We start from the raw sequence: 22,754 nt of genomic DNA on the forward strand, positions 1-22,754 counted from the left end.
CACTAGGTTTATTTGTGCGTCCTGAGTGTTCTTTAAAGTATCCTTCTCAATTGCTCCCTAATAATTGCATAGCATGAGTAAGGCTTTCTGTGGGGCTAGTTGTTGTAACTTGCGAGAACGTTTCCACAGGGTAGTTGGTGCATTACTAGAATTTGTTGTTAGGTTCAGAAAGGCAGCACAGGAAGGAACAATTATGACAGGTCAGAGCACCGACTAACAATTTATGTTTTTATTTTCAGACCACTTTCTTCTATGCATCAGCTGCTCGTATACTGACAAAGTGAAAGAAAATAATTCCCTCCAAACCTCCTCGTGGAATAATGGGATCTAAGTCGAACTGACATGTTCGTGAGTGAATTCTTTTCTCTCAGTTTGTTGACACGAACATGTTGTGTATAAAAGCAAGTGGTCTGGCTATAAAAACCTGAGTTGTTAACGCTCTGCCCTGTAAAGTTATTTCCTTCTTGTGCTGTCTTTCTGTGCTAAAAGCTACTTTTTGGAATAATTCACGGCTGGTAAAAATTTGCGCGAAAAAACACACAGAACAGGGTGCGACAAGAGCACCTTCGTTTTTGCTTTCCTTGTTTATTTAGACTTCGTTTCCACTGCGGAGGCATGGCGTGTGCGCATGTGGCTTCTCATATCGGCCGTGTCCCAAAGGCCTTTCCCGCAGTGGGGGCAATGCAGCCTGTATTGGCGGTAATGCACCACCCGCTCGTGTCTCATGGCGTTGCTGCGTTGCGTGAACCACACCCCGCACTGTGAGCAGGCATAGGGTCTCTGCCCCGTGTGTGTCAGCAGGTGTCTGTCGAGGTTGCCCTTCTGGGTGAACCCCTTTCCGCAGTGGGGACACAGGTGCGATTTAGCCCCGCCATCCACAGAGTGGTGCTCCTTGCGGTGAAGCGCCAGAGTGTACTTTCGGTTGAAGCGCTGTCCGCAGTCCGTGCACTCGTGCGGCCTCTCCCCAGAGTGCATCAGCAGGTGGCGGGTGAGGTCATGCCGGCGTGTAAAGCCCTTCCCACACTCCTGGCACGCGAAGGGCCGCTCACCAGTGTGGATACGCATAGAGTGGACCAGCAGATGGCGGGTGAGGTCATGCCGGCGTGTGAAGCCTTTCCCACACTCCTGGCACGCGAAGGGCCGCTCACCAGTGTGGATACGCACATGGACGGTGACGTGGGATCTGGGTGTGTGACAACGGAAGAAAATTCCAGTGATGCACTTGAGTCTGCTAAGGTGCAGCGGTGCGAAAGCATTTCTCTTACTGCTGCTGATTATGTTGCTGCGTGTCAGTTTCTTTATGCCTTTGCCGTTTCTAAGTCTTGTTTTCGCTCTGACTCCAGTTCTACCACTTCCAAGGGTGTAGGTGCCATTGCTAGTGTGTCTAGTATGCACACAAAAGTACTAATTAAATAATTATTTCAATAATTAAGCAATTCATATATTTGACTAAATTCTCAACAAATGTTCAAAGTGGATTAAATAAGTAATTTGGCCAATTATCATCTAATTAATTTATCAGTATGATGACAATGCAATTTAATTGTTTCTTTTATCAATTCAGGTAATAAATAATTCATAGAGACAATTAATTTTCGTTTACATGTTAAGTAATTAACAAAACACCGAAATACTTCAGCCAATTAACTAACCATTAAATTAATCATTTCGTGACCTAATTCATTCTTGCTAATTAGATAATTATTCAGTCAACTATTCTATTAATTACCCCTATAACGGATGATATAGTTCGTGCGGACACGCTCTGCGAACAGGCCCTGTACACGACACTCATGAGACAAAAATGCTTTCACATTAAAAGAGAGAAGCTGACACAGTAAGCATCCAAGCCTCACTGACGACGCAGAGGATAAAAATTAAGATGTCCACAGCAAGAGTGTTGCCATCCGTGGCCGCGGATCCAGTCCTGCCTTTTCCACACGGCCGTTCCACGCATGCGCACCTCCCCTCCACCAGCCCCAGCCTGAAAACCAACCGCCAGCTCTCACAGCGTATGCTCAGTTCATGTTAGTGATGGTCGCTTGCGACAGATGACAACTGTGCTCAAACATACTCTTGCCACTTAGCAGGCTCTGTTGGAGCCTCTGAACTGGATTCTCGTTTCTTCATCGCCTGTTCTCAACCAGTAGCAATCAAATTTCTGCATTTCCCCAGAGAGCGCCACAATATGTCTAAAAGGTGGAGGCGTGCGCAGTATGTTATATTTTTTTCTCTGTAATGCCACAGCATGCTGTTCTAACTCTTGTCGAATCGTGCTGTTGCTCCCATCCCCTCCCACCGTTCTTTAATCTAAGTAATGGAGAACAGTTATTTGTTGCAAAGCCGTAGGTGTATATACATATTAGCAGCACCCAAACGAGGCGAGTAGTCAAACCTGTCTCACTTGTTATCGCTGGAGTAGGGGCAGTAGATGCAACAGTGCCTTCCCTGTGGCCTCTGTGGGTGCTTGCGCTGCCTGTGTATCTCCAGGTGGTCTTGCTCGGAAAACAACTCTCCACATGTGTCACAGGAGAAGACCGTGTGCGGATCAAGTTTGTAGTTTCCATCGTCTGAGTGCAGAAAGAACAGACAATTAACAGAGAGCTCATGAACGACCTAGCATGAGGTTCCAGCATCGATCTCCAGTCATCAGAAATTCACACATACAGACGCTGCCACGGTGGCTCAGTGGTTATGGTGCTCGGCTGCTCATCCAAAAGACGCGGCTTCGATCCCGGCTGCGGCGGTTGAATTTCTTTGGAGGAGAAATTCAAGAGGCCCGTGCACTGTGCGATGTCAGTGCACGTTAAGGAACCCCAGGTGGTCGAAATTTTCCGAGCCCTCCACTACGGCGTCCAATAGCCTGAGTCACTTTGGGACGTTAAACCCCGTAAACCAAACCAAACACATACAGACGTCCGCAGAAGAGTTGCTATCGCTTTATTTTCATCGCCTTGTGCAATTTCTTGTGCGAAGTACCACTGGTGCACCTCTGTAGTGGCAAGGACAACTGCATGAATGCCGATCGTTCTTAGAAGCTACTACCATATCTGTTGCTTGCTTCAAGGTTCGACTTTTTCGAAGGCGACAAAAGAGCGGAGGAAATCAGTGTTTATGAGAGTGACAGCGCCGAGGGGAGGTGAGGGTTGGCGGCTACCACCCCGTAAACCTGGCGGACCTTATTAAACATTTGCCCAGTGCTTCCGAGAGACACTGAATAGGAGGATGTTATTACATAATGAAGGCCTTGGTAGGCGCGCTCCATGGCAGGCGATATATACCAAGTGTTTCCAGAAAGCACGGCACTGATTAAAAATATAGGTTTCTGAGGTAACACTATGGCTTCTGTGGCATAGTAAAAGCATGTGTGAATGGACATCAGAACAGTGATGAATTGTTTTAACTAGGGACTTGATGATTTTAATTGTAACAGTTAATTTTCTATTCCCATGGCCTTTTCTGCCACGCCTCGATTGGCTCTGCGAAAGCAGCAAGCAGCAGTGAACGCCACTGACACTGGAGCGTACTCTAAAGAACCGACAAGACGGAAGCCAACAGACACTAAATCCAAGGAGAGTAAGGAGTTTTTTTTTTAATTTGTGATGTTTATCAATGAAAGATTAGTTGGGTAATAATTTTAAATATAATTCATTACAACGCAGAAAAAAAACAACCACACGTCACCGGTTAGATCAGAAAACATGGCCTCCGAATTTCATGTCCGGTGCTCTTCCAATTGTAGAGCCTTAGTTGTCTGTAAATGAAAAACTACTGCCGGTACAGTGCCACACCTAGACAGGTGTTCAGATATGTTTGTAGGCTGGCAGTCCACTGTGTTGCCACATGTTCAATTTTTTTTATTTTACCAAACAGTGCTCTATTTTGTGCTTTTTGTTACACAAGGGGGAAGAGAGTTGGCATTTACGATGTATTATGATGTTCCTTCCCCAACCTTCTGTTAACAAAAAAATATTACCATCGTATAATTTATTCCATTAACAAATACATTGCAAGCAAAGGAGCAAGCCTTGCTGCTATCCACAATTATTTTAAAAAAGATGAGGATGATGATGTATCGTGGTTTCGATTTCGAGACCAAAAGATTACTCGCCTCAGATTGCGCTCAATTAGCGGTGCTGAGTCTATTCAAGGGGCCGCGCTCAGAATAAATGAGGCTCTCTCAATGGCGGTCAGCATCTGCGTCCATGTATCTCTCTTCAGGCCGTTGTCCCTGCGTGCCCCAAGCTGCTTCGGGAACTTCGTGGCGGCCAAGCCAACACAGTTGCTCCCTTCCTTTACAGTGCGTTTCAGGTGTCCACCGAGATGTGAGACAGATACTGCGTGATTTCCTTTCCTAAAAAACCAATTTTCAATTTGCCAATATTCCAACATTGACAGAGACACGAATTTTCCCTTCTGCATATGAAGCAAGAAAGCGGCGTTAAAAAGAAATTAAAGAACTATCTCGGCAATTCACAGTATGTGGCAGTTCTTTGCATTACTCACGGCAGTTGGACTTTGTTGGAGGTTTAGCTAGAGCCAGTTTCGGTTTCGTAAATTCAGGATGCAGTGGTTTCCGTTCTGCAAAATTACAGTAAAGAGTCGTGTGTGTTTTCCGTAATTCTTTTTCTGTTTGTATCTCCTTTTATGCTAGCAATCAGTGATGTCTGTTTTTGTGCATGACTGTGCGCCGTTCATACTGGCCCCAAAAAAGTTCTGAAAGGGATCCTGCCACGCGCGTGTCAAAAACTCTGTAGGAGGGCTAGATCGCTCGTGATACGCACGGAAGTACATCATAAACACGTGACAACATATTAAACAAAAGGGCGCATACAATCCACATAAACTTTTAGAATATTCAGTTACAGCCTAAATACTCACCTGTAATAATACAACTGTTAAGTTTTGTTCTTATATTTAGTTGAAATGTTTTTAAAACTTTTTTAAAATGCATGAGTTCAGGCGAGTCGGCGGCCATGGCGTGAGGTGGAGTTCGCACACATGAACGAATTTCCTGCAGGCCGTCGGCTCGAAGGCATTTGGTTCGTCCATACATTTATACTCGATGTTCAGCAAGCGTACACGACACCATACCCCATACCGTGCTTTTACCCATGTTTTTACCTCCCTGTCGGACTCTGACTTGGTGGCTCCGGATCTTCTGCTGGCCAACATTCTACGTCTCTGTGAGGAAAACAAGTTCTCGCGCACTTCGGGTCCTTGATCGGCCCCATCGCACTGAAGAAAGGTCGGCACCAAGTTGGTCTGTTGTCGCCACTCATATATTCTATATGGCGAGCATCGAGCGAAAGCTGCTTAGGTCGCAGTTGGTTTCCGCCTCAGCTGGCTTGGATGACGACTGCTGACTGCCGGGTAAAGCCTTCGCGAACAATCTAGTACTGCCAGTGGAATACCCCCCAACGGATTTTCAATTGCTGCTAAACAACTGCCAGAATGTGGTTACTCGTCTGAACCCGTGGCTCAGTTCCAAGAAAACTGTGGTGTTCTGTTCGGCTGGAACCAACACGGCGGATTAATAATTAACCTTGGAAAATAAGACCTTCGCCCAGAGTTTATAGTTCCGATGTCTGAGACTGGAGATGTTCACTGAAAATCGGTTACGGCCTTCACAAGGCTACCGACAGGCTGCGCTTACCTGCCGTGGCGCCGATTTCATCAGACAGTGAAGAGCACGCTATGCTGAATGTGTGGGCAAGCAGACAAAACTGCAGAACGCCTGGCTCTCTGCTCCCAAGGCCTTTCTAGTCCACCATGGATGACAAATTCTACAGCCGTTTGGGCCTTTATTGCAGCAAACATAATATCCGAGCCCCAGTGGAGACCATCGAGAAGCACCTTGCTGGGTGGTGGGTGCTGTGTACAGATGATACTAGGAGCACCTCTAAAAACACTGGTTTGAGGTGTCGTGAGGAAGCAGTCAATGAAATGGCCAGCAAGATTACGGTGTCCTGCTGTCATTGCTGTTCCAGTTGAATGTGTGTGTTCATGCGTGTGCATGCATTCTGTGTAGGGAGAGACTAGATGTGTGTGCATGTGTTTGTGTACTCTGGCTGGGCACCACACCATCTGTGCTCATCTGATTCAAAGGACACGGCCACAGTCATCATCAGGCTGTCTCAACTAACTCGGCTCCCACTGTTCCACAGGGGTGAAAGAATTATCATGCAGGATCTCAGAATATTTGGAGTGCATAGCAATTTCATGGAGTGCAATTTCTAACTACATACAGGGCTTCGATGCCACACTGCGCTCGATGCCGCTGTGATGCTTCAAGCTATTGAAAGCAGAGAAAGTTCCCTGTGCCCATCCCTCAATATTGTTTTTTTTTTGGGTGGTTATGAAAATTCCGTGATGCCTTCCAATACGAAAGATCTGAATTCCTCTGGAGCCAGAACGCTTGTCAGGCTTTCATTGGCTACTGTCAAATAAGGGAAGGCGCATATCTGCACATGTTTCTGTAAATAGGCTGTCCAGCAGTGCTGCCTCGAATAAAAGCCTCACTATCCAACTTTCGTTTTTCAAATGAAGGCAGCCTCTGACTGATCCTTTGCGCGTTCTCATGCGCTCACCAACCCCGACCATGAATCTTGTCAACCAATCTTTTGGTCTTGAGCTGTTGCCTAGCAACAGTGACACCACATTAAGTTTGTTTTGTGTGAAATATATAATAAAATAAATATTGCTGCAACAGGAATTTGAACCTGCAGCGGCGTGAACAGAGCAGCTTTGCTGGCCAATGCTCTAGAGTACTATGCTATCGCCACAGCTGACCACGCCTCATGTTGAACTGCAACACAATCTTGCACTCTGCATTGCACATTGTCGTCTTCATCAGCCTTCAGGCGCGAATAGATCGGATCACCTTAGCCTCGATCAGAGCTTAACCTAGTCTGATATCCTTGCCAGACTTGCTGACGACCCAGCAAAGCAAGACCATGAGCCAATCAGGTTAAACACATGCCTTTGCACGTCTATTCAGGTGAACTATGTGAAAACCCTATCCTTTTACGTCTATGTGGATGATTATTTCTTGTCTGACAAAGTGAGAACTGCAGTTGGAAATGGTGCATTGCGTACCTTGGCTGCACATATGAGGATGTATGTGCTGATGTAAAATGTGTAAACTGGGTGCAGGTAGCTTTGGGTTCTGTTTTTCGAAATGCTCGAGGAGATTCTTGTAGGGTATTAACAAGGAAAAGCTATGTACCACATTTTCCAAGCTTTGTCTTTGCAAACTTCTTTTCTTTCTCGAGTCCTTTTCACAAAATTGTTTAACATCTGCTGTTCTATCTACTCCTCCAATCTGAACCACTGGGTCAGCGGCCTTACTGCGGCACCTGGCTAAGTTAGTAGGATTTGAGTCAAGGAGAAATCCAGAAATCCTCAATATCTGTGCATTGCACGTGCACACTAAAGAACACCAGCTGGTCTAAATTAATCTGGTGTTCACCGCTATGGTGTTCCTAATAGCTAACATGTCACTGAGGGATGTTAGGTCACTTAGTTTACAATTTAATATTTTTTTTTTTTCAAAACTCTAGGGAGCTCAAGTTAGTCTTGCGTCTGATGAAGTTAAAGTACAATCCCCCCATAGCAGAGTAGGGATGCATTTACACACATTCGCGTTTAAGTGTTATGTATGATGGGTGATCAGAGCAGAGCACAGCACTGCATGGGAACACTTAATTTCCTCATCCTCGTTGTCCTTCGAAAGGATAGAGCAGACCAAAGAAAGCTCCTGAAACATCTGTGTTCTAAGGCACTTTAGCTGAGTCCCAGACCCAAAAATTTTGTGCTCATATGACTTATTTTGCAGTTCTTATAGTCACTTCAGTATGCCTGTAGTGCCAAATTTAGGAGAAGAATGTTGCTTGGTTGGCAGAAAGACTCTTCGGAAAGCTGAAGAAAAAAACTAAGGCAGATTACACGCTCTGTAAGACTGATGACACAGAAATCCTCTTTGAGTTTGCTTCCACTAAGTTTACCGTGATTATACTTTTCATTTTTATCTATGTCATCTATAGTACCACCCCCCCCCCCCCTCCCAATATCAATGACCACTCAGTCATCAGAACGTACAGGTGTTTATTTCTGTACCACCCACAGACAGACACCTGACATCCCTCCCCCTCCTGTGTCACAACTAATACAACAGTTGTCCTCTGCATAACACAACACAGCCAACCCTGCTGGCACCAGATGATGCCTATTTCTCTCTTTCTTCTTTCACTCACACCTTCCTCCCTTCCCTTAGGATGCTTTCCTCAAAAGCCAATTATAATTTTCTCTTTCTTCATTTATTCCCTCCCTCTCTCCTTTATCCCTTCTCTTATGGGGCAGTTCAGGTGTCCCCAGAGATGTGAGCCTACTGCCCATTTGCTTTCCTCAAAAAACAATTTTCAGTTTCCTCTTTCTTCATTTCTTCTTTCACTCCATCCTTTATCTGTTCTCTTGCACTGTTCAGGTGTCCCCATAGATGTGAGCCTACTGCCCATTTCCTTTCCTCAAAAACCAATTTTCAATTTCCTGTTTCTTGATTTCTTCTTTCACTCCCTCCTTTATATGTTCTCTTGCACTGTTTAGGTGTCCCCAGAGATGTGAGCCTACTGACCATTTCCTTTCCTCAAAAACCAATTTTCAATTTCCTGTTTCTTCACTTCTTTCACTCCCTCCTTTATCTGTTCTTTTGCACTGTTCAGGTGTCCGCAGAGATGTGAGCCTACTGCCCATTTCCTTTCCTCAAAAAACAATTTTCAGTTTCCTCTTTCTTCATTTCTTCTTTCACTCCCTCCTTTATCTGTTCTCTTGCACTGTTCAGGTGTCCCAAGAGATGTGAGCCTACTGCCCATTTCCTTTCCTCAAAAAACAATTTTGAGGTTCCTCTTTCTTCATTTCTTCTTTCACTCCCCCCTTTATCTGTTCTCTTGCACTGTTCAGGTGTCCCAAGAGATGTGAGCCTACTGCCCATTTACTTTCCTCAAAAAACAATTTTCAATTTCCCGTTTCTTGATTTCTTCTTTCACTCCCTCCTTTATATGTTCTCTTGCACTGTTTAGGTGTCCCCAGAGATGTGAGCCTACTGACCATTTCCTTTCCTCAAAAACCAATTTTCAATTTCCCGTTTCTTGATTTCTTCTTTCACTCCCTCCTTTATATGTTCTCTTGCACTGTTTAGGTGTCCCCAGAGATGTGAGCCTACTGACCATTTCCTTTCCTCAAAAACCAATTTTCAATTTCCCGTTTCTTGATTTCTTCTTTCACTCCCTCCTTTATATGTTCTCTTGCACTGTTTAGGTGTCCCCAGAGATGTGAGCCTACTGCCCATTTCCTTTCCTCAAAAACCAATTTTCAATTTCCCGTTTCTTGATTTCTTCTTTCACTCCCTCCTTTATATGTTCTCTTGCACTGTTTAGGTGTCCCCAGAGATGTGAGCCTACTGACCATTTCCTTTCCTCAAAAACCAATTTTCAATTTCCTGTTTCTTCACTTCTTTCACTCCCTCCTTTATCTGTTCTCCTGCACTGTTCAGGTGTCTGCAGAGATGTGAGCCTACTGCCCATTTCCTTTCCTCAAAAAACAATTTTCGGTTTCCTCTTTCTTCATTTCTTCTTTCACTCCCTCCTTTATCTGTTCTCTTGCACTGTTCAGGTGTCCCAAGAGATGTGAGCCTACTGCCCATTTCCTTTCCTCAAAAAACAATTTTCAGTTTCCTCTTTCTTCATTTCTTCTTTCACTCCCTCCTTTATCTGTTCTCTTGCACTGTTCAGGTGTCCCAAGAGATGTGAGCCTACTGCCCATTTCCTTTCCTCAAAAACCAATTTTCAGTTTCCTCTTTCTTCATTTCTTCTTTCACTCTCTCCGTTATCTGTTCTCTTGCACTGTTCAGGTGTCCCAAGAGATGTGAGCCTACTGACCATTTCCTTTCCTCAAAAACCAATTTTCAGTTTCCTCTTTCTTCATTTCTTCTTTCACTCCCTCCTTTATCTGTTCTCTTGCACTGTTCAGGTGTCCGCAGAGATGTGAACCTACTGCCCATTTCCTTTCCTCAAAAAACAATTTTCAGTTTCCTCTTTCTTCATTTCTTCTTTCACTCCCTCCTTTATCTGTTCTCTTGCACTGTTCAGGTGTCCGCAGAGATGTGAGCCTACTGCCCATTTCCTTTCCTCAAAAAACAATTTTCAGTTTCCTCTTTCTTCATTTCTTCTTTCACTCCCTCCTTTATCTGTTCTCTTGCACTGTTCAGGTGTCCGCAGAGATGTGAACCTACTGCCCATTTCCTTTCCTCAAAAAACAATTTTCAGTTTCCTCTTTCTTCATTTCTTCTTTCACTCCCTCCTTTATCTATTCTCTTGCACTGTTCAGGTGTCCCAAGAGATGTGAGCCTACTGCCCATTTCCTTTCCTCAAAAAACAATTTTCAGTTTCCTCTTTCTTCATTTCTTCTTTCACTCCCTCCTTTATCTGTTCTCTTGCACTGTTCAGGTGTCCGCAGAGATGTGAGCCTACTGCCCATTTCCTTTCCTCAAAAAACAATTTTCAGTTTCCTCTTTCTTCATTTCTTCTTTCACTCCCTCCTTTATCTGTTCTCTTGCACTGTTCAGGTGTCCGCAGAGATGTGAGCCTACTGCCCATTTCCTTTCCTTAAAAAACAATTTTCAGTTTCCTCTTTCTTCATTTCTTCTTTCACTCCCTCCTTTATCTGTTCTCTTGCACTGTTCAGGTGTCCCAAGAGATGTGAGCCTACTGCCCATTTCCTTTCCTCAAAAAACAATTTTCAGTTTCCTCTATCTTCATTTCTTCTTTCACACCCTCCTTTATCTGTTCTCTTGCACTGTTCAGGTGTCCCAAGAGATGTGAGCCTACTGCCCATTTCCTTTCCTTAAAATCAATTTTCAATCTCCTGTTTATTCATTTTTTCACTCCCTCCTTTACCTGTTCTCCTGCATGGTTCAGGTGTCCCCATAGATGTGAGCCTACCATCACTTATCCATACTCCACATTACTCGCTGTGCACATTTCCATGATTTTACCTAGAATTTCCTTACCTCTGCTTGCTCACAAAGCGATTAGGATCTCTTCATACCCTTTACCGCTACTCTGGCGTTTTACTTTGCATGCTACACTGCACTGTCCTTATTTGAAATTCCACCCCCTTGATAAAGGCCTCAATTCAGGATATTTGCCAAGTGCGTTTCATCCTACTCATCTCATAAAAGTGCGACTCTCTGTTCCACTTTATTATACTATACACATCACGAGAGGCACGTTTTGAAGACAATGTCATGTGCCTGCGCATGCTTAAGAACAATAAACGTTTTCTCTGACTTTTGGCCTTGTTGCATTATCTTACTTTTTCCACACTAAAAATGAACAAGAATAAGCTGGACGGTCCTCGCCACAGTTCACACAATATGTTAGAAGGTGGAAGTGATCTGGGCTAAATGGTGCTGTTGGTTCCCAAAATTTCCAAATTGCCAGAACTGCCTTTGTTCACATAAACTCGGTTCCAGGGGCAGATTTATGCCTGGATGGGGAGGAAACTCTTTCCCAAGCAAAAAATTTCACATAGGCAATCCAAATTGAACCCCATTTTTTAGACAAAAAAGGCTCTTAAATACATTGCCCAAACGGGATTCTCCCCCCAAACCACCTCCTCCAAGAATGACCCATAAGCCTGCCTCTGCTTGGCCCATGCCCATATTCATAACTAATGCCAATGGGGTGAGGAGCTCTCTTCATGCCCGATGCGATTTTTGTTTTAGGAAGGGGCGTCAAAATAAATTTAGAAATCAGCATTTTATTTTTGTCACATCATATGATTATTTTTTACACAGCGATTACAAAATGGTATTGTGAACTTGGACATTTCCCTTTTACAGACGTAACACTTTTCTAGCATAAAAATTTGCTCCATGTTTAGAGACTAGTGCGTTGTTAATGTTTCTCTTACGGTACTGAGTTTTCGTAGATTTGGGCTGAGCTCGACAAAAAAGAGATCGCTTCTGCAGCCAAATTGTTCTTGCTTTAAATTTGCCAGCACGCTGTATTAGGCGAGTTAGACATAGTTCATCTTGAAGACCAACCCAAAACAAAGGACCATTGAAAGAGATGACATGGGCACTGCATAACAAACTGAAGGTTTAATGGAAAACTCAGGAAATAAATAGGGTGAAAACGCGCGAAACCTAAAACGAAACAAAACCAGAAAAACATCAAGGATTACACTACAGATGAAAGCCACTTATCAAGGAACACTGTCCAGTTTCTCTGCAAAGCAACAGACAGTTTTGCCACACACGAATCGGAGCTCTTAGCGATGCAATATGCTTCAAAAATTTCCCTGCCTATCTGGTTTCCCTGCCTATCTCTTGCATGCTACTGACAGATTATGCAAGTCCAGCAGGCAAGGATGATCTTCATGTTCTTTGCATTCGTAGCAGTGCTGTGCGAGGTTAGAAGAAGGGCAATTTTTTCTTGTGAAGAGATTTTCGTGCCCTTTTATTCTGACATTTCTGCACGTAGCTATTTGACCATAGTATATCTTTCCGCATGACAAAACAACAGTACACACCACCCCTTTTTTGCAACTAATGAACTTGTCTGCATGTGATACAGTGCATTTTGAACGTCCTTTCTGGAATAGGCCGGTTCCAGCTTCTCATTCACTGTAGCACACACTTTCCCAACTTCATATTCGGCGGAGAACACCGCCTGCACACTTTGTCACACTGCAATCTTTTTTTGCACGATGAGAAACACTGTGCAGATACCCAGATGTACATGACCTTCTTCTGTGTCTCTTTCTGGTGCCCCCGAGGAGAATGTGTACCTTTTCAACAGTGGATGCTGTTTAAGCCACAGATTGTGTGGCTGTGTCCACAGTAATGAGGTCAGGGATAAAGGAGGGAGTGAAAGAGGAAATGAAGAAAGAGGATATTGAAAATCGGTTTTTTTAGGAAAGGAAATGGGCAGTAGGCTCACATCTCTGGGGACACCTGAACAGCGCAAGAGAACAGACAAAGGAGGGAGTGAAAGAATAAATGAAGAAAGAAGAAATTGAAAATTGTTTTTTTTAGGAAAGGAAATGGGCAGTAGGCTGACATCTCTTGGGACACCTGAACAGTGCAAGAGAACAGATAAAGGATGAAGTGAAAGAAGAAATGAAGAAAGAGGAAATTGGTTTTTGAGGAAAGGAAATGGGCAGTAGGCTCACATCTCTGGGGACACCTGAACTGCTCCATAAGAGAAGGGATAAAGGAGAGAGGGAGGGAATAAATGAAGAAAGAGAAAATTGAAAAATTGGCTTTTGACAAAAGCATCCTAAGGGAAGGGAGAAAGGTGTGAGTGAAAGAAGAAAGTGAGAAAGAGGTGCCACATGATGCCAGCAGGGGTGGCTGTGTTGTGTTATGTAGAGGACAACTGTGGTATTAGTTGTGACACAGGGGGGAGGGAGGGATGTCAGGTGTTTGTCTGTGGGTGGTACAGAAATAAACACTTGTACATACTGACGAGTGAGTGGTCAACTGAAATTGGGGGGGGGGTACTATAGACGACATAGATATAAAAGACAAGTATAATCATGGTGAACTTAGTGGGACGAAACTCAAACAGCATCGCTGTGTCATCATTCTTACAGAGGGTGCAATCTGCCTTAGTATTTTTCTTCAGCTTTCCGAAGAGTCTTTCCACCAACCAAGCAACATTCTTCTCTTAAATTTGGCACTACAGGCATACTGAAGTGACTATAAGAACTGCAAAATAAGTCATATGAGCACAGAATTTTTGGCCCTGGGACTCAGCTAAAGTGCCTTAGAACACAGATGTTTCAGGAGCTTTCTTTGGTCTGCTCTATCCTTTCAAAGGACAACGAAGATGAGGAAATTAAGTGTTCCCATGCAGTTCTGTGCTCTTCTCATGGCACTGGTCACCCACTATACATAACACTTAAACGGGAATGTGTGTAAATGCGTCCCTACTCTCCTATGGAGGGATTGTACTTTAACTTCATCAGACGCAAGACTAACTTGAGCTCTCTAGATATTCGAAAAAAAATAAAATTGTAAACCATGTGACTTAACATCCCTCAGTGACATGTTAGCTATTAGGAACACCATAGCTGTGGACACAAGTTTAATTTAGACCAGCTGGGGTTCTTTAGGGTGCACGTGCAATACACAGGAATTGAGGATTTCTGAATTTCTCCTTGACTCAAATCCTACCGATCTAGCCAAGTGCCACGGTAAGGCCGCTGACCCAGTAGTTCAAATTAGAGGAGTACATAGAACAGCAGCAGGAAAAACAATTTTGCGAAAAGGACTCAAGAAAGAAAAGAAACTTGCAAAGACAAAGCTTGGAAAATGTGGTACATAGCTTTTCCTTGTTAATACCCTACAAGAATCTCATCGAGAATTTCGAAAAACAGAACCCAAAGGTATCTGCACCCAGTTTACACATTCTACATCAGCACATACATCCTCATATGTGCAGCCAAGATATGCAATGCACCGTTTCCAACTGCAGTTCTCACTTTGTCAGACAAGAAATAATGATCAACATAGACTTAAAAAGGATAGGGTTTTCACATAGTTCACCTGAATAGACGTGCAAAGGCATGTGTTTAGCCTGATTGGCTCATGGTCTTGCTTTGCTGGGTCGTCAGCAAGTCTGGCAAGGATATCAGACTAGGTTAAGCTCTGATAGAGGCTTTAGGTGATCCCATCTATGCGCACCTGAAGGCTGACAAAGACGACAATGTGCAATGCAGAGTGCAAGAGTGTGTTGCAGTTTAGCATGAAGCATGATCGGCTGTGGCGATAGCATATTACCCTAGAGCATTGGCCAGCGAAGCTGATTTGTTCACGCCGCTGCAGGTTCAAATTCCAGTTGCAGCAATATCTATTTTATTATTTATTTCACACACAACAAACTTAATATGGTGTCACTGTTGCTAGGCAACAGCTCAAGACCAAAAGATTGGTTGACAAGATTCATGGTCGGGGTTGGTGAGCGCATGAGAATGTGCAAAGGATCAGTAAGAGGCTGCCTTCGTTTGAAAAACAAAAGTTGAATAGAAAGGCTTTTATTCCAGGCCGCACCGCTGGAGAGCTTATTTACAGAAACATGTGCAGATATGCACCTTCCTTTCTGTGACAGTAACCAATGAAAGCCAGACAAGTGGTCTGGCTCCAGAGCAATTCAGATCTTTCGTATTGTAAGGCATCACGAAATCTTCATAACCACCCAAAAAAAAAAACATTTTGAGAGACGGGCACAGGGAACTTTCTTTGCTTTCAATAGCTTGAAGCATCACAGCAGCATCGAGCACAGTGCGCCATCGAAGCCCTGTATGTAGTTAGAAATTGCACTCCATGAAATTGCTATACACGCCAAATATTCTGAGATCCTGCATGATAATTCTTTCACCCCTGTGTAACAGTGGGAGCCAAGTTAGTCGAGACAGCCTGATAATGACTGTGGCCTTGTCCTTTGAATCAGATGAGCACAGATGGTGTGGTGCCCAGCCAGAGTACACAAACACATGCACACACATCTAGTCTCTCCCTACACAGAATGCATGCACACGCATGAACACACACATACAACTGGAACAGCAATGACAGCAGCGCATCGTAAGCTTGCGGGCCGTTTCATTGACTGCTTCCTCATGACACCCCAAACCAGCGTTTTTAGAGGTGCTCCTAGTATCATCTGTACACAGCACCCAGCAAGGTGCTTCTCGATGGTCTCCACTGGGGCTCGGATATTATGTTTGCTGCTGTGATCGTGATCCAGTACCTCTAGCTGGGTGGGAAATAGAGACCAAACGCCTGTAGAATTTGTCATCCGTGGTGGACTAGAAAGGCCTTGGCAGGAGAAAGACAAGTGTTCCGCAGTTTTGACTGCTTGCCCACACATTCAGCATAGCGTGCTCTCCACTGTCTGATGAAATCGGTGCCACGGCAGGTAAGGGCAACCTGTCGGTAGCCTTATGAAGGCCGTAACGGATTTTCAGCGAACATCTCCACTCCCAGACATCGAAACTATAAACTCTGGGCGAAGGACTTATTTTCCAAGGTTAATTCTTAATCCGTCGTGTTGGTTCCAGCCGAACAGAACACCACAGTCTTCTTGGAACTGAGCCATGGGTTCAGACGAGTAAGCACGTTCTGGCAGTTGTTTAGCAGCAATTGAAAATCCTTGGGGGGTATTCCGCAGGCAGTACTAGATCGTCCGCGAAGGCTTTACCGGCAGTCAGCAGTCGTCATCCATGCCAGCTGAGACGGAAACCATCTGCGACATAAGCAGCTCTCGCTAGATGCTCGCCATATACAATATACGAATGGCGACAACAGACACACTTGGTGCCGACCTTTCTTCACTGCGATGGGGCCGATCGAGGACCCGAAGTGCGCGACGACCGTGTTTCCTCACACAGACGTAGAATGTCGGCCAGCAGAAGCTCCAGAGCCCCCAGGTCCGAGTCCGACAGTGAGGTAAAAACATGTGTAAAAGCACGGCATGAGGAACGCTGTCGTGTACGCTTGCTCGACACCGAGTATAACCGTATGGGCGAACTAAATGCCTTCGAGCCAATGGCCTGGACGAAATTCGTTCTTGTGAGCAAACTCCGCTTCACACCATGGCCACCGCCTCGCCTGAACTCATGCACTTTAAAAACATTTCAACTAAACATAAGAACAAAACTTAGCAGTTCTATTATTACAGGTGAGTATTTAAGCTGTTGCTGAATATTCTAAAAGTTTATGTCGATTTTATGTGCACTTTTGTTTAAATATGTTGTCACGTGGTTATGACGTACTTCCATGCATGTCACGAGCGATCTAGCCCCCCTACCTCGTTCTTGACACACGCGTGGCAGGGGCCTCTTTCAATTTATGCACAGTTGTTTTCTTTGAAAATTGCGTCATTCTGGTACCCACGAAATGTATTAATCGCGGGAACCTACAAGCAAGACGTATTTTCAAACAAACAACTCAGAAGGAAGGCAGTGAAAAAAAAAATTTCAGGGGGCACTTTGGCTCTCTGAAGTGGTGCAAGGCGAAAGGGTTTCCTGGCGCAGTTCTTTTGTTATTTTTTATTTATCATATTTAATTTGTCTTATTTTTTTTAATCTCCGTTTCTTTTTATTTCATATTTATTTTTCATATTTGATTTTTACTTTTTGTTTCTTTTAAATTTTTGTTTATTTTTTTTACTTAAGTGGCAGTGAAAAAAGAGAGGGACCGTAATGAAGAAACTGAAAATTGTATTTGAGGAAAGGTAATTTCGCAGAAACTGTCTCACATATCTCGGTGGACACCCGTCGAAACGCAGACACATCTGTTGACACGGCTGCTGACACGACACACGGACGCAGACATGGCTGCCGACACGGATTGCTAACGACAGCATGAGGCATTAAAGGCTTTCGCCTTAATAGTTCACTCACCCAGCTTCAGCTCGCAGTTCTCTTTGATGTTCGCGTACCACGATTTCTTCGAAAGGCTCTGCCATTCCCGGTCCGTGAAATCTTGACGAATTTCTGCAAAGTCGTCTTCGTTCGCCATCTCTATCAAAGCACGACAGTCTCAGCAAAGATCTCCCTCAACTTCCGTGCGCCAACTGACGCTCGGAGAGGCTTCCGGCTGTTTGAACGCAGAGCGGTTTATGCAAGGAGAATACAGCTTAGGCACGCAGAATCAGTTTAGCTTTGCTATCACGCAACTAGTAATTTTTTCTGAAGGTTTTGTGATAAACGTTGCGTACACTGATCGTGTATTATGAGCACACGATTACAAATAATTACACAGCCATTGCAGTGATTGACGAGGTCCTCATCTGGCCACATTGTCACTCAGGCAACAACATAGAGTTACAGTGAACTAGAATATTGGGTAGTGTGCTCACAGGCCCGCTCGGGGTGACCCCGCCGGTGTCGACAGGGCGCGGTGGCGCGTGGTGGCGCTGCACGCGTCTTCACGGGTGAAAGCGAGTGGCGCATTCGGCTGGCGTCGCAGTAGCCGTGGTAGCCGCGCCGACAAATTGAATTATTATCGCAACATTCGCGTGTGTGTCATCGAAATGGCTCGGCGGATCTTGAATGGAACTTAATTTCTGGCATGTGCACATGTTTATTTATTTCTCAAAGTTCCACAAGGGACATTGCATGAGGGGTTACATGAGCAACTTTTATCAGTATACGCTTGGCACGCAGGGATGATCACGTATTGTCACTCGTGCCTGCAATGTTTCCTTGCAGTTACAACGCACTGCGTACCGAGGGGTCATACAGCTTTTTGTCTTAATACTTAAAGTTAATAGTAGTAGCATGTGGTGTGGCGGAATTTGATTATATGTCAGGGACAAACGCGGAATGGAGAGTGTGTCGGCGGCAGCAGTTATTTCTATTCGCAAGGAGCCAAGCTGCAGCACACATAACACATAGGGGCAGGGAGGTAGAAGGGAGACACATAAGTGAGCGAAAGTACAAGGAAGGGGAGGGGGGGGGCATATATATTATTTAAAATTAGCGCTTTGCGCTAAATACGATCGAGGCACGCGTACCGAAACAATTTCGACACAACAGTAACTGACTTCACATTTTTTTGAACAGCCATGCAGCATCCACTGCTATTTAAAAAAATAAAGAATGAGGCAGATTTGTCATCACTGCATGCATTTATGCTCGCTCATTTCGCCTCTGGCAGCGGTGGCTCAGATGGCGCTCGGCTGCTGATCCGAAAGACATGGGTTCGAACCCGGCCACGGCTGTCGAATTTCGATGGAGGCGAAATTATAGAGGCCCACGTACTGTATGATGTCAGTGCACGTTGAAGAACCCCAGGTTACAGTGAGTTGTACCCATGTGGTGGAAATTTCCGGAGCCCTTCACTATAGCGTCCCGCATAGCCTGAGTCGCTCAGAGACGATAAAACCCCGTAAACTAAACCACTTCGCCTCTTTTTCGTTCAACTTTTTCTAGCACTTCAGAGCAGCGTCAGCAACGGCTCAGTTTAAGGTGCTTCGCCCGTTCGAGTTTTTCTTCGCTGCAATGAATTACATTCCGAAAGCATTCTTCATATGTTGGAAGTGGTTAGAAGCAGACTTCAAAAAGAAGTTGGTTCTGTGAGGTTTTCTGTGGAGAGGTTTTCAAGCTTCAACACAAATCCATAAAGCTGCGCCGGTGGGTAGAGCAGTCCTCCATGGTCGCGGTATTTTGTCAGCCTCGCAGGAAAACAGTTTACATTGGGAGACTGCATTGTAAGCAAGGTAATGCACATTTGGCAATTTGTCTCCAGTACACACTTCCGTGCAACATACCCTATTACGTAGAAAACAAGTCTACAGTCACTTCTACCTACGTGCTCATCGTGGTCACGCGCAGGCACCCAAGTTTGAATCTGGAGGGCCCTGCATTTGAAGGCCGCTTATCTGGGCAAGCTTGAACAAGCACTGGCACCATACGTGAACAAAAACGTGCAATGACCCCCCGAGAAGCGCTCAAACCAGTGCAAAACCGCACAACAGAACAACAACGAGCCCACAAATACACACGGCGCACTGACGGCGACGGCAAATCCTACCGTGAAGTCTACTGTGGCGCCACCTCGTGTCGGCGCCGCGAAACAGAAACCTGTCGACATTCGCTGGGCCACCGCTCCCCCATTGAGCCGGCGCGGAGTGAGCACACTACCCAATATTCTAGTTCACTGTAATAGAGTAAGAAACTCTATGGGCAACAACGACAAGATTGATGTAATCAGTTTATTTTGGCTTTTTATGACGGCGGTGGGATGAATGTGGGAGGCCCATTTGGTCGCGTTGTTGTGTGGTAGTATGTTGAGTCTCTGGAATCGCGCCTCGATCTTATTTTCACCGCATGAAACATAGCGCGAGCACCAACCGCGCCGTAGCCGCTTGTTTGAACAGCACGCGCATTTTAAGGCGAAAACCTTTAATGCCTCATGCTGTCGTTAGAAATCCGTGTGTCGACAGCCGTGTCTGCGTCTGTGTCGGCAGCCGTGTCCACAGATGTGTCCGCGTTTTGACGGGTGTCCACCGATATGATTGAGAATTACAGCGCCATTTCCTTTCCTCAAAAAGCGTTGCGTTCAAAGGGCAATGCAGTGCGCTGAACGGATGGTGGTGTTTAGTGGACTCCCTCCCAGCACTACAACACGCTGTCTCGTTCCACTCCTAAAGGCAAAGCTTAAGCGCCATTAATTAGCTGTCAATTAGTGCTCCTAAAGGCAAAGCTTAAGCACCATTAATTAGCAGTCATTTAGTGCTGAGTGATTAATAAGTAATTAGTCATTAATTAGTAATTTGTCATTACTTTGTCATCAATCACCGTATGGTATGTGTGACGTCAACCAGTGGTGACGTCACCAGTGTCACATAGGCAAAGTGGTGCGGAAAACGCTTTTGCCTCTACGCACTTTAGACAGTCAAAGTGCCCCCTGAATTTTTAAGGCGAAAGCCTTTAATGCCTCATACTGTCGTTAGCAGACGCGTCGCGTCGGCAGCTGTGTCGACAAGCGCCTGCAGATTCGTCCGCCTTTCGACGTCACTGCTTAAGAGCCTCAAGGTTCCAGCATGAATAAAGGCGCATCTAGTGAATGCATGGGCTTGATAAATAAAATAAAAGGAGTAAAGTCAAGGAAAGGAAAATAAAAATAAGCAAAAAACAAAAATAAAATTAAGATGTGGAAATAAAAATAAAAAACAATAAAATTAAGAAAAGGAGCAAAAAATAAATAAAAAACAAAATATGAAATATAAAAAAGTAAATAAAAAACAAACAGTGGCCAGCAAACGCTTTCGCCTTGCAGCCCTTTAGAGAGCCAAAGTGCCCCCTGAATTTTTTATCAGTGCTACTTAGGTTCGAGAGGCGCGGCAGGCCCCTTCAAAATCGGCGCACATAATTTTGCGATGACCGATGCAGCGCTGTCAGCCTGATGCATACGATCCGACGTGGGTGAGTGATTTTTTTCTCAAGTCTGTGCCTCAGTGCCTCAGCTTGGCACAGTAACTACGACATGTTAAGCTGGTGCTGAGTCATGGAGTCAAACTCAGTGTATTAAAGAATCAATATTATGGCAGTAGTTTTTTTTTCTTTTTACTGCACTGTTGAAGAACTATTCAGCTTATATGGCAGTAGCACTTCAGACAGCTTCGAAAGGTACTGCAGTTTCATGTGTGCACTCTTTATTTGTGCATTGCTCTTCAGGTACGTGCGTCGCGAATCGCCAGGTCCCGGTAGGAATTAAGCAGTTCTGTGTGGTCATCTGGTGAGAGGTCTGAATTAACAACTTCACTTGTAGGGATTGTGTAGAGACGTATTTCCGTGTATTGACTGGAGCAGTATGAACTGCAGCCGCTTTTTTGTTGTCGGTTTGCACTTTCCAAGATCGAAAAATCACTCTGGGTCCAAATTGCGAGACGCATTTCTGTGAGCTAACCATTGCCTGTGGCATCTAGCGAAAGGGAGTTGTTTGCATTTTCTCTGCTGTGGATATATTCTTTAAATATAGTTTTACAACTTTCTCAAGTGTAGGCATATTTTCGCTTCCTGAATGCAGGCCACTGAGATGTGTTGATTTGTGGTGTAGATCATGTAGGCAGCTGCAAGTCTCGATATCAGCTAATGCTTTATTCTGTGTTCACTGACTTTCCAGTTCCTTCTCCTGGACTGGTTTCCTGTTAATCACTTTTCAGTCTCCTACACCTTTTCTCTCACGCTGAACACGACGGGAGAGGGATTCATCACTTAGCATAATGGTCGAATCATAGTGCTGGCCCATCATCTTCGCGCATTAGAGATGTGTGCGTTTATGAACTTGATCTTGGAGAAGAAGTATTAACCGCTGAGTTCCACATTACTGAAGATTTTAAAAAAGCTTGTGCATGCATAAAAAATAAAGCAGGCCAGAAGACAAGACTTGGAACAGCAGTGCAGTGTGCAAAAACTAACCAATTCTAAACACAGCCCCATACTTTCAACACATGCTGAGGGAAAATGAGGAAAGTATGATGTCGGCAAAAGGGACTCGCTGCATCTTTCTGGACAGACATCCCAAGTTGAATACAATCCATTTGTAATTCAGCTTCAGCAGTTATGCAAGCACTGATGCCACCATACTGTGGGCATTTGGCCCCTCTTTCTCGGCGTATAAGGACACACACGAGGCCCCCACTCGGTGGGTGGTGTTCTGTTGGGGGCGAGTGCACCCTTCTGCACTCAAATGATGGCAACCTTATTGCATATGTTAGGCTGGTCCCAGGATGGCAGCGGATAGAAATCGCACGTGACCCATCCCGCGCTAGATAAGCTGCAAGCAAACAGACTTTTTCAGCCGGAGCATTTTGGATTTTGGCGGTGTTGGCCAGGCGTTTCTCCTGAAGGTGGATTACCGCGTCAGTGAAGGGAACTTTGCGTAAGTCCCCGCTCAAGCATGTCTGTTTTCTGTTTGCTAGGTGAGCACGTCTCATTGCCTCATCGTTGCATCAGGTTGCCTGGTGCCTCGGCTGCCCTTTTGAGCTGCCTTTCTGCGTGTGCCTTGCCTTGCCTTCGCTTACTCTTTTTTCTTCTTTACCCAACCGCAGGTTGACGGTGTTTTCCCAATCCGCAAGACTTGGATTATTCCTTTTTTTGCTGTTTGAATTAAAACAGTTTTTTTACTGTAGTTGCTGGTGGTTCGTCGCACAGAGTGCGGCTCACGAGCCCCCCTGAGC

At 44.8% G+C, this 22,754-nt stretch overlaps 1 protein-coding gene across 1 annotated transcript; it reads right to left on the reverse strand.

Annotated features, from left to right (window-relative positions):
• Positions 1–458: 458 nt before the first annotated feature.
• Positions 459–17,696, reverse strand: LOC149330010 (uncharacterized). Its single transcript, XM_089560727.1, has 3 exons — positions 17,470–17,696; positions 2,405–2,570; positions 459–1,183 (listed from the first exon to the last, which is right to left on the reverse strand). Exons 1-3 carry the CDS (start codon positions 17,585–17,587, stop codon positions 586–588), a joined length of 882 nt encoding a protein of 293 aa, XP_089416853.1. The 5' UTR covers positions 17,588–17,696; the 3' UTR covers positions 459–585.
• Positions 17,697–22,754: the final 5,058 nt, after the last annotated feature.

The sequence above is a fragment of the Amblyomma mixtum genome, chromosome 9 (assembly GCF_055824585.1).
Source record: "Amblyomma mixtum isolate Tamu chromosome 9, ASM5582458v1, whole genome shotgun sequence".
In the NCBI taxonomy this organism is placed as follows: Eukaryota; Metazoa; Arthropoda; class Arachnida; order Ixodida; family Ixodidae; genus Amblyomma; species Amblyomma mixtum.